This window comes from Hyaena hyaena, unplaced genomic scaffold (assembly GCF_003009895.1).
Source record: "Hyaena hyaena isolate Hyena2069 unplaced genomic scaffold, ASM300989v1 scaffold_636, whole genome shotgun sequence".
NCBI classification, from domain to species: Eukaryota; Metazoa; Chordata; class Mammalia; order Carnivora; family Hyaenidae; genus Hyaena; species Hyaena hyaena.
In genome coordinates, this window is record NW_024081268.1 from 222,440 (window position 1) to 235,076 (window position 12,637).

Consider the following 12,637-nt stretch of genomic DNA (forward strand, 5'->3'; position numbering starts at 1 on the left):
TAACATGGTATGAAATGCAGCTTAGTTTTCTCATTTGAATTCCATCTGATGTAAAGCTGAAACTCTGTGTTTTCAAACTGATGGCACTCTTTTATAATTGTTATTTTTAAATTTATTATTATTTTTTGTACTTTTGTTACAGAACTCGGTCTGGATCACCGGGCAGAAGAACCAAGCAGCCCTCGGAGATCTTGGAAGGGAGAAGGTTTATTTCACACCTGCAGGCTCAGAGAAGATCACTCTTTAGAGGTGTGAGTCATGAGCGCAAGCATGGGGTCAATTTATAGTCTGTTACTTCCGCATTAGTGATTTGACATGCCAGGCAAGCAGAGCAGGAAGAAGAACCTGGAAGGGGAGTCTTTGGACAGGGTCTGGAATTCCCCTATCAATCTTGTCAGCCATCTTATAACATAAGTTTTCTCTATCATTCCTCACTGTGATGCCCCTTTAAACAGATCTAGGCTGTATTAGAGGGCATCATCTTCATTTATTATGAAGATGCTGGTAGCATTGCAGGGCCAGCACTTGGGCCATAGGCTGGTTTTGCGTTGTATCATTTTTTTTGATTCCCTGACTTTGGTTGTAACTATTTCCAACTGGTTCTCTGCGGAAGATGCAGTTGCCCCCTTTCTCAGCAGTGAGGAGGTCAAGTGCCCATCTGCTCTGGAGGGCAACTCCTGCCAGGGAACTTATTTGGTTCTGCAAGGACATTGAGGAGTCAGCCAGTTGCTCCATGTCTTCATTGAGTTCTCAGGACAGTTTGTGATACAGTCCCACAGAAGAGCCTATGCCAGTCCCTATCCCTATGGCTATTCCTAACCCCTAGGAGGATGGGTAGCAGCATCACTCATTTAGCCTGGGCCTTACGCCTGAAGGTTTACAAATGGGGCCCAGATTAGAGCCAACCAGTACCAACAAGACACCCTTCCCATAAGAGGAAGGTGAGTATGGACAGGAACCTCTCGCTATTTTCCCAGATTCCTGGGGTAACCTCTGCCAATCTGATGCCAAGGAGTAAGGGCAGTCTATTTATTTTATCAGACCAGGGATTGCTCAAGCTTCTGCCCTGCATAGACTAGCCAGCTTCTGGGGTGTGGCTGGAGCCTGACTGAAGACCCTAAGAATCAGGGACTTTCTGAAGGTCGCTCTGAGCAGGTTTGTCAGACTCGGGTCAGTCTTCCAAGTCTGGGGCTTCTCAGGATTGACCCTCTTGACTCTGGAGTGGTGGATGCATGGAGTGATAACTGTGACCTTGAGGGCAGTAAGAGTGTTCAGAATAATTGTATGAGGCCCAGTCCACTGTGGTTTGTCTCAAACCAAAAGATTGGTCTTTTTTCCAATCTTTGCCCCAGACTGAGTCCCCTGGTGAGAAGGGGTGTATAGTGAATCCTAAAGAGATTGGAGCCCTCTCTATGGTATATTGTTGTAACTTATTTAGGGTGACCCCTAATGCTTAAAGTTGTTCTCGTGTTCCCTTATTCCCTATTTGATGTAGGTCCCTTAGGAGGCTCCCTAGACATGGAGGGGGCCTCCCATATATTAGTTCAAAAGGGGAGAAACCTTGAGTTCCTTGTGTGCAACAGACATGCAGGAGGGCCAGGTGCAACAGGTCCAGCCACGGGTGGTCCATTTCATGACAGAATTTGGCTAAGGTTCCCTTGAGGATGCGATTCATCCACTCTACCTCCTCTGAGCTTTGAGGCTGGTTTGTATGATGTCCACCACGAATGCAGGCCCATTATCACTTTGGATTGTGGTTGGTCTTTGAACTCCTGGTGGGGGTCATGGCACAGATCCTTGCCACAGTGAGGAGGCCCCTCTCTTTGTAGATTGCCCCATGTATATGGACAGTAGCGAAGGCATGCTGGAAGTCAGTGTAGATATTGACTAATTTGCTCTTGCTGATGGTGAGGGCCTGGACCAGGGCATATAATTCAGCCCATTGTGCTGACCATTTTATGGGTAGGGAGCCGGCTTCTAAGATCTCATCTGTGGTTGTCACTGCATAACCTGCTTTTCGAGTACCCCGTGTAATGAAGCTGCTGCATCACTGAATAGAGTGAAGTCTGGGTTTTGTAAGGCTTGGTTGCGTAGAACTGGTTGGCTTGCAAATACTTCATTGGTCACCTTGGACCAGTCATGATCCGGTTCCCCTTCTTCTGAAGGTAGGAAAGTTGCTGGATTCAGTGTCTGTACTGTTTTGGGAGTGACTCATGGATTTTTGCATAGGAGCCCCTGGTATTTGGCTAAGTGAGAGTTGGAGAGGAAGCAGGGTTTAACATTTAGTTCTTATCTCACGGTGAGTTTATCTGCCTCCTTAATGGGGACTGTGGCCACTAGTGCCCTAAGGCACGGTGACCATCCTGCTGCCACTGGGTCCAGCCTCTTTGACAGGTATGCTACTGGCCGTTACCAAGGGCCAGCAGTCTGTGTGAGAACCCTGAGGGCCAACTTTTCCTTCTCATGCACAAAAAGATTAAAAGGCTTTTCTGTATCTGGCAGGCCTAGCGGTGGTCCTTGGCCCAGTGTAGCCTTTATCTCTAGGAAGGTGGCTTCGGCCTCCACTGTCCAGACAGGGTTTTTGATCCAGCCCTACCAAGAGATTGTAGAGGGGTCTTGCTATTGCCCAGAATGCTGGAATCCAGATGCGCCAGAATCCTGCAGCCCCCAGGAATTCTTGTAACCCCCTCTTAGTTTGGGGCTGGGGTAGGGAGGTAATGACCTTTCTCTCTGGCCCTCGTGCTCTTTTTCCTTGGGTGAGGAGGAAGCCTAAGTATCAGACTTGCTGTTGGCAGATCTGTGCCTTTCTCCATGAGACCCGATACCCTGAGTCTGACAGGAGTTATAGGAGGGTCCTTGTGCCCTCTGTGCAATTCTCTCGGGTATTGCTGGCAAGGAAGAGGTTATCCACAAACTGGAGAAGAGTGCAGCATGTGACCTTCCTTGGAAAGCCAGCGAGGTCTCTGGCCAGTACCTCCCCAAAGAGGGTAGGCAAGTTTTTAAACCCCTGTGGGAGGCGCATCCAAGTCAGTTGCATCTGACACCCATGTCTGGTTCCGTCCATTTGAAAGCAAACAAAGGTTGGCTCTAGGGGGCCAAGAAAAGGCAGAAGAAGTGATGCTTTAAGTCTAAACAGGTAACTGGCTGGCAGAGCCTGAGATCTGGCCGAGGAGGGTGTACAGGTTCAGGACCACCAGGTGCAAGGAGACAGTCACTTTGTTGATAGCTTGTAGATCTTGAACTGGTTGGTATCCTCCCAGCTTCCTGACTGGTAAGAGTGTGGTGTTCCAGGGTGATTGTTATTCAACCAGAATGCCTGCTTCTTTCAGTCTGGTCAGGTGTTCTTGGATACTGCCTCTTGTGGGAGGGGGTATTGCCACCGTCTCTGTGGTTGAGCCCCTGGGATTAACTCTACAATGACAGGGGCCCGGTTTTGGGCAAGTCTGGGGGGCTTGTCCTCAGCCCATACAGTGGGGAATTCCTGAATTCAGGTGAGCCACTTGGTATCGGCTGGATTTCTGGGACTTTCTCTGGTTGGGACATTCATTCTTCCAGTGTCCTTTCTTGCAGTAGGTGCATTGATCCCTTGCTAAGGAGATTCTGGGCCTCCCCACTTTTGGCTGCTGGACCTTCCCTGTCCTTTTGTCATGGCTGTCTTGTGCATCGAGATCAAACAGGGTGTAAATGCTGTAAGCCTCACATAGCCTCTCATAATCATCCTTGGGAGATTCCCCCTTGCTGCTGGGCATATTCGTGGGCTTCTTAGCCCCTGCTTGGATCCCCTGGAGGAGAGCCTCTTGGTACCAGCAGATGTGGACTGGCATTTGGAGAGCACCTGCACCTGACCAAGGGCACAACCTGGCTGCTGTTCCCGGGGAGAGAGGATCTGCTGAGTCTGGAGGTGGTGGGGAGGCCGAAGGTATTGGGGTATTGGGAACGGGGATTAGGTACTGATGGTCTCTGGAGAGCATATGGCAGGGGCAAGATTAGTCACTGGCAAGAACTTAAGGAGTTCAGGACTTAATGTTGACCTTCCTTGGGCCGCTTTGTGGAGGCGACTAAGACCCTAGCCTGTCCCTGTTTGTTGCAGGTAAATGGCACCCAAGGGGGAAGTGTTTGGGCAATCTCTAACCAGGAGTCAGTATACAGGAACTGATCCCAGTGACCTGGGTCTCCAGTGACAACCTTCTAGCACTGGTGGACCATTGGGACATCTAAGGTTCCCTCCAAGGGCCATCCTGCAACAAAAGTGGGCTATTCCAATTCACAAAGGGTCCTTAACTTGCCGGGGGGTCATCTGAATTCCATAGTCTCCCAAAACCCCTTTTTGAAATTCTTTTTTTTTTTTAATGTTTTATTTATTTCTGAGAGAGAAAGAGAGAGAGAGAGACAGCGTGAGAAGAGGAAGGTCAGAGAGAGAGGGAGACACAGAATCCGAAGACAGGCTCCAGGCTCTGAGCTAGCTGTCAGCACAGAGCCCGATGCGGGTTCGAACCCACGAACCGTGAGATCATGACCTGAGCTGAAGTCAGACGCTCAACCATCTGAGCCACCCAGGCACCCGCCCCCCCGCTTTTGAAATTCTTAGTTTTGAAATTATAGTTTTGAGAACTGTGGGTTTGCTCTGTGTCGACCCCCTAATGTTCCCATGAGATGGAGTCACAAAGACAGACAGAGGGCTAGGGGTGCCCCCTCTAATGAGGAGACCAGTAAGATGCCTGCCTGGCTGTGTCCCAAAGGAACTTGGGTGATGCTTAGCTGTAGCAGTTTCAGCTTTGTGACTTAAAATCAGAAACTATTCCAATGCCACCATAGACTATATGCCATTCACCACAGAATTGCAGATGGGCCCACTCAGACTCTTTAGGGACCTTAAGGGTGCCTGCCTGTTCAGTCCCAACTGGAGGACCAGGCCAGGCTGCACATTCACTCACACACTCAGACTAGATGTTAATACATCCGCTCCTTGGGAATCCCTACCTGTGAGGCCTCTAAAAGGTATCTGGGAGGTGATCAGGCTCCCCTTCCATCCTGACAGGTGAATCTGATTGGGTGAGAGGCCCTAGGCCTTACCGCTGTCCAATATCAGGTCCAGATCCTCACCTACCACATCTCTTCCAGTCTTGGAACGGTGGAGCGGGACCAGCCTGAGGTGACCAAGTGGGAGACTGCTGATGATCAAGCAGGGCATGCATTTCTGTTGTGATTCCTCATTTCATCACCACCTTGCCATTTCCCCAAACCGATGGCAACAATGGGCCAGTAGGGTTACGTTTCCCAGTCAGGGAACCAAATGTTACAGAACCTGGTCTGGATCACCCAGTGGAAGAACCAAGAGGCACTTAGAGATCTCGGAAGGCAGATTATTTCACCAGTGGTCTCAGAGGAGACCACTCTCCAGAGGTCTGCGACCCGAGCACAAGCATGGGGGACAATTTATAGTCTGTTACCTCTTCATTAGTAGTTTGGCACACCGGGCAAGTGGAGCAGGAAGAAGAACCCAGAAGGGGAATCTTTGGGAGGGAACTGTAATTCCATTATCAGTCTTGTTGGCCATCTTATAATTTTTCCCTATCAGTTTCAAGTTTTTATTTAAATTCAAGTTGATTAATATATAGTGTGCTATTAGTTTCAGGTGTAGAATTTAGTTCTTCACTTACATATAACACCCAGTACCCATCACAAGTGCCTTCATTTTTTTTTTTTTTTTTTTACAAATAGTTTATTGTCAAATTAGTTTCCACATAACACTCAGTGCTCATCCCCACAAGTGTCCTCCTCCATGCCCATCCCCCCGTCCCCCCCACATCCATCAGTCCTCAGTTTTTGTCAGCATTCAAGAGTCTCTCATGGTTTGCCTCTCTCCCTTTCCCCCACCATTTCCGCCCTTCTTCTTCCCCTTGTTCCTCCGTCAAGTTCCTCCTAATCCTCCTATACGTGCAAACATATGATATTTATCCTTCTCTGCCTGACTTATTTCGCTCAGCATAACACCCTCAAGGTCCATCCATGTTGCTACACATGGCCAGATTTCATTGTTTCTCATTGCCATGTAGTATTCCATAGTATAGATAAACCACATCTTCTTGATCCATTCATCTGTTGATGGACACTTAGGCTCTTTCCATGTTTTAGCTATTGTGGAGAGTGCTGCTATGAACACTGGGGTACATGTGCTCCTATGCCTCAGCATTTCTGTATCCCTTGGGTAAATTCCTAGCAGTGCTATTGCTGGGTCCTAGGGGAGTTCTATTGTTAGTTTCCTGAGGAACCTCCACACTGTTTTCCAGAGGGGCTGTACCAATTTACATTCCCACCAACAGTGTAGGAGGGTGCCCGTTTCTCCACATCCTCGCCAGCATCTTGTGTTCTCTGATTTGCTCATTTTAGCCACTCTGACTGGCGTGAGGTGGTATCTCAGTGTGGTTTTGATTTGTATTTCCCTGATGAGGAGGGATGCTGAGCATCGTTTCATGTGTCTGTTGGCCATCTGCATGTCCTCTTTGGAGAAGTGTCTGTTCATGTCTTCTGCCCATTTCTTCACTGGGTTGTTTGTTTTTCGGGTGTGGAGTTTGGTGAGTTCCTTATAGATTCTGGATATTAACCCTTTATCTGATATGTCATTTGCAACTATCTTTTCCCATTCCGTTGGTTGCCTATTAGTTTTCTGGGTTGTTTCCTTGGCTGTGCAGAAGCTTTAAATCTTGATGAGGTCCCAATCATTTATTTTTGCTCTTGATTCCCTTGCTTTTGGGGATGTGTCAAGTAAGAAGTTGCTGTGGTGGAGGTCAAGGAGGTTGTTTCCTGCTTTCTCCTCTAGGGTGTTGATAGTTTCCTGTCTCACATTCAGGTCCTTTATCCATTTTGAGTTTATTTTTGTGTATGGTGTGAGAAAGTGATCTAGTTTCATTCTTCTGCATGTTCATGTCCAGTTCTCCCAACACCATCTGTTAAAGAGGCTGTCTTTTTTCCATTGGATATTCTTTCCTGCTTTGTCAAAGATCAGTTGGCTGTATACTTTTGGGTCCACTTCTGAGTTCTCAATTCTGTTCCATTGGTCTATGTGTCTGTTTTTGTGCCAATACCATACTGTCTTGATGATGACAGCTTTGTAGTACAAGTGCCTTCATTAATACCCATCACCCATTTAACCCATTCCCCCACCTACCTCTCCTCCAGCAACCCTCTATAGTTCATGAGTCTGTTTTATGGTTTACCTCTCTTTTTTCCCCTACGTTCATCTGTTTCATTTCTTAAATTCCACATATGAGTGATATCAGATAGTGTGTGTCTTTCTCTTACTGACTTATTTCACTTATCATAAGACACTCTAGCTCCATCCATGTCGTTGCAAACAGTAAGATTTATTCTTTTTAATAGATGAGTAATATTACATTATATATATATATATATACACACACACACACACACACACACACACCATATTTTCTTTATCCATTCATCAGTCATTGAACATTTGAGTGCTTTCCATATTTTGGCTATTGATAATGCTGCCATAAACATCGAGGTGCATGTATCCCTTCAAATCAGTTTTTTGGATCTTTTGAGTAAATACCTAGTGCAATTGCTGGATCTTAGAGTGGTTATATCTTTAACTTTTAGGAGGATCCTCCATACTGTTTCCCAGAATGTTTGTATCAGTTTGCATTCCCAGCAACAGAGTAAGAGGGTTCCCCTTTGTTTGCATCCTCACCAACATCTATGGTTTCCTGTGCTTTTAATTTTAGCCATTCTGACATGTATGAGATGGTATCTTATTGTGGTTTTGATTTGTATTTTCCTGATGATGAGTGATGTTGAGTGTCTTCTCATGTATCTTGACTCTCTAGGTGTCATCTTTGGAAAAGTGTCTGTTCATGTCTTCTTCCCATTTCTTAACAGATTGTTTATTTTGGGGTGTCAGGTTTCATAAGTTCTTTATAAATTTCAGATGCCAGCCTTTTATCAGATATGTCATTTGCAAATTTCTTCTCCCATTTTGTAGGTTGTTGATTGTTTCCTTTTTTTAACCTTCTTCTCCCATTTTGTAGGTTGTTGATTGTTTCCTTTTTTTAACCTTTATTTTAACCTTTTTATAAACTTTTCTTAGGATTTTAATATTGACTGTTCCCTTTGCTGTGCAGAAGCATTTTATCTTGATGAAGTCTCAATAATTCATTTTTGCTTTTGTTTCCCTTGCCCCAGGAGACATATCTAGTAAGAAGTTCCTACAGCTGATATCAAAGAGGTTACTGCCTATGTTTGCCTCTAAGATTTTGATGGCTTCCTGTCTCTCATTTAGGTCTTTAATCTATTTTGAGTTTATTTTTGTATATGATGTAAGAAAGTGGTCTAGGTTCATTTTTCTGCATGTCTAGTATTCCCAGCACCAATTATTAAAGAGACTTTTTTCCACTGGATATTCTTTCCTGCTTTGTTGAAGATTAGGTGACCATCTAGTTGTGGGTCCATTTCTAGGATTTCTATTTTGTTCCATTGATCTATGAGTTTATTTTTTGTGCCAGTACAATACTGTCTTGATCACTACAGCTTTGTAATATAATTTGAAGTCTGGAACCTGATTCCACTTCACTTTGCTTTTTTTTTTTAATTTTTAAAAATTTTTTCAATGTTTGTTTATTTTAAGAGAGAGACAGTGATCAGTGGAGGGACAGAGAGAGAGGAAGACACAGAATCCAAAGCAGGCTCCAGGCTCTGAGATGTCAGCACAGAACCCGACACATGTCAAACCCACAGACTGTGAGATCATGACCTGAGCTTCAGTTGGTTGCTTAAGCAACTGATCCGCCCTGGCACCCCAACTTTGCTTTGCATTTAAGGTTGCTTTGGATATTCAGGGTCTTTTGTGGTTTCATACAAATTTTAGGATTGTTTGTTCTAGCTCTGTGAAAACTACTGGTGGCATTTATTTTTAATGTTTATTTATTTTTGAGAGAGAGAGAAACTAAGCATGAGTGGGGGAGGGGCAGAGAACACGAGAGAGACACTGAATCTGAAACAGGCTCCAGGATCTGAGCTGTCAGCACAGAGCCCAACTCAGGGCCTGAACTCAGGAATGGCGAGATCATGAAATAGGGTGAAGTTGGACACTTAACCAACTGAGCCAGCCAGGTGCCCCATCGCTGGTGGCATTTTGACAGGGATTGCATTAAATGTGTAGATTGCTTTGGTTAGTATGGACATTTTAACAATGTCTGTTCTTCTAGTCCATGAGCATGGAACGTTTTGTGGTCATTACAACCAGTCAATTTCGAATCTGGGATATTGAAGTTTTCATTTTGTCCTGACCAGTTTTTAGGTCTTTTATCTCTGTGGTAAGGGACTCCCTAGTGTCTTCTTTGCTTTTCTTCAGCCCAGCTAGTATCCATATGACTGTTGCTTTAAATTTTGATTCAGGCATATTACTTATATCTGTTTCAATTAGATGCCCAGCTGTGACCTCTTCTTGTTCTTTCTTTTGGGATCATTTCCTCCTTCTTGGCATTTTGTCTAGCTCTCTGTCTTTTTCTGTGTGTTAGGAAAGCCTTTTATGCTTCCTGCTACTGAGAGTAATGGCTTTATGAAATAGAGGTCATATACTACCCAGGGTCTGGCACCTTAAGTAAGTGTCTCTAGTGTATGCTAATTGCCCTCTGCTCCTGTGTTTTGGCTACTCTTCCCCTTAGGTCACTCCTCTCTAGAATTTCTCCTTGCCTGCATTCGGGAACGTTTGGACCTTGGCCAGAGTGTGGCAAGTTTTAACTAACTGTTCTCTGGTCTGCTTGCTCTTTCCACTAGAGCTGAAGCTTTACAGCACTCTATGGTCAGTAGACATGGTATGTGCAAGGATTTGTTTTGGTCTTCTAGGGGAGGGACCCACTGCTCTGGTGCCGGAGAAAAAGCAACAGCAGCAGAGCATGGGGGCGGGGCTTGGTGTAAGTCATTCAGACCGCCATTGTTGGGACTGTGCTGCTTACTGAAGTTATTTTGTGCTAAGGGGCGGGGGAGGAAAAAAGCACCAGCCAACCCTCTAATCCCTGGAGAGTTCACACCTATTGCTGGCTGGGAAGCCTTCCCCGAAGAGCAAGTAATCCACCCTCATGTGTCCCAGGCATTCTTTAGATCACTGCCTTCACCATGTCTGTGTCTGGGCCATCTGCCAGCTTAGTAGCACAGTTCACCATGTTCTACCCCAGGCAAGTTGGCTGAGTTTTAAAACTCCAAACTTTAGGGACTTGGCATGGGAGGGACCCACACTGGTTCTGTGGGGTAGGGTTTCACCACTCTGGGACTGATGCATGTTTGTCCCAGAAGAGCAGTCCCCCCAAAGCACCGGGGCATGGAGTTTGGAGTGAAGCACAGCAAAGAGCCAGTGCCCAGGCTAGCTGCCCTCAGCAGGTGTCTCTGCGCCTATGCTGATGGGTAAGGGAGTGAAATGGCAATACCACCTCTCCCAGATGTGCTCCAAGAACTGGGAGCCATCTCTCCCAGTGCGTTCCTGGAGACCCTCAGATCCTGCAGTCTGCTCCCAGGCTCTCTGCCCTCCTTCTCCAGAGAAGCATTGCAGCACCTTCAGGGCTCCACACTGGCCATGCCCCAGACCTCTGAAATTACAGTCCCTGGGCTCTACTGGTTGCAAATACTCATGAATGTCAGCCCCTGTTGTTTTCCCAGTCAGTGGCTTTGCGGAAGCATTTTCCTTATCCAGCCCCCTGTGCACTCCTCTCTCTCTCTCTGTCTCTCTCTTTCTCTCTCAGGCCCCTCTCTCTGTGACCAGGGCTCCCTCCCCTGCATTGCATCCATGATCTGTTTCTCCCCCAAATGATATCTCCACCCCTCCTACCTTCCATGATATGGCCTCTTCTCTCTCTCTAGGTGTTCAGTCTGTTCCGTTAGATTGATTTCTTGGGTATTCAGAATGATTTGATATTAATCTAGCTGTGCTTGAGGTATGAGGCAAGCCTAGGGTCCTCCCATTACTCTGCCATTCTAGCTCCTCCCCCTCTTTTCAACCTATGGCACTGTTGGCCCTTGCTGAGAGATTGAGAAACCTGAAAACAATCCACTGAATATTAAGGAACAATTATGTTAACAATATTCATGCTTATATCAACTGGAAATTATTCTGCCTCATATAACATGCTAACTAAATAGAGACATGTTATAATTAGATATATTATGCAAATCCTGGATTGTAAAAGAAAGAGATACTGTAGGGGTGCCTGGGTGGCTCGGTTGGTTAAGCATCCAACTTCAGCTCAGGTCATTATCTCGCGGTTCATGGGTTTGAGCCCCGCGTCGGGCTCTGTGCTGACAGCTAGCTCAGAGCCTGGAGCCTATTTCAGATTCTGTGTCTCCCTCTCTCTCTGACCCTCCCTTGCTCATGCTCTCTCTCTCTCTCTCTCAGAAATAAATAAAACATTTTAAAAAAAGAAAGAAAGAAATACTGTATAAGAGAGAACTGAGAACACTAGGTGGTGGGGAAAAAATAAACATCTTGAAGGAGAGGAAAAGTAAGCAAACTGAGCATTTGTAGCATATGAGGCACTGTGCAGGTGTATTTTACTTTGTTTAAATTCATTGATATGAGTTGCTTTTTAAAACATCTTTATAGATTGTAGTTTTCACTTGAATCAGGTTTAAAATAATTTTATTAAATTGAGAGCTATTAATTTATGAGAACTATTAATTTTCTTTATCAATCTCAGGCATATTTGCTTATAATGTAAGAACCATATGTTGTCTCTTGTTAAAAATATAAATTTCTACCTAAGGATCAGAGTACTGAATTCTTCATTTTTTCTCAATAATATTTATTTTGAAAAAATTTCAAATCTTTATTTTTATCTAGATTCATCAGTCATTAAAATAATGGTAAATTACTGGATACATGAATAGATGGATGGATAGATAGAAATAGGCCCGTTAAAATAAATTCTAATAAATTTGATTATGAATCCCTAAAGGTTAGAAATTCCCAAACTTAACCTCAAAGGCAACAACAAACCTTTAGTTAGAAAAACATTACTCTCAACATGTAGCTGTCAAATGGTTCTTTTTAATGTGAAGTAATGTCCTACATCTGAAAACGAGTATTTAAACATATACATATCAGTTAAAATGTCATTACTACCCAAAGCAATCTACACATTCAATGCAATTCCAATCAAAATTGCACCAGCATACTTCTCAAAGCAAGAGCAAACTATCCTAAAATTTGTATGGAACCACAAAAGACCCTGAATATCTAAAGTAATACTGAAAAATAAAACCAAAACGGGAGGTATCACAATCCCAGACTTTAACCTCTACTACAAAGCTGTCATCATCAAGACAGTATGGTATTGGCACAAAAACAGACACATAGACCAATGGAACAGAATTGAGAACTCAGAAGTGGACCCAAAAGTATACAGCCAACCGATCTTTGACAAGGCAGGAAAGAATATCCAGTGGAAAAAAGACAGCCTCTTTAACAGATGGTGTTGGGAGAACTGGACATGAACATGCAGAAGAATGAAACTAGATCACTTTCTCACACCATACACAAAAATAAACTCAAAATGGATAAAGGACCTGAATGTGAGACAGGAAACCATCAAAACCCTAGAGGAGAAAGCAGGAAACAACCTCCTTG

General features: G+C 44.7%; 1 protein-coding gene across 1 annotated transcript in view; it reads left to right on the forward strand.

The window, feature by feature from the left end:
• Positions 1 to 10,339: 10,339 nt before the first annotated feature.
• LOC120219642 (phospholipid scramblase 4-like) overlaps positions 10,340 to 12,637 on the forward strand; it is a 24,142-nt gene continuing 21,844 nt past the window's right edge. Inside the window, 1 exon segment of the mRNA XM_039216488.1 lies at positions 10,340 to 10,422. Within this exon segment, the coding sequence (XP_039072419.1) occupies positions 10,340 to 10,422 (83 nt within the window).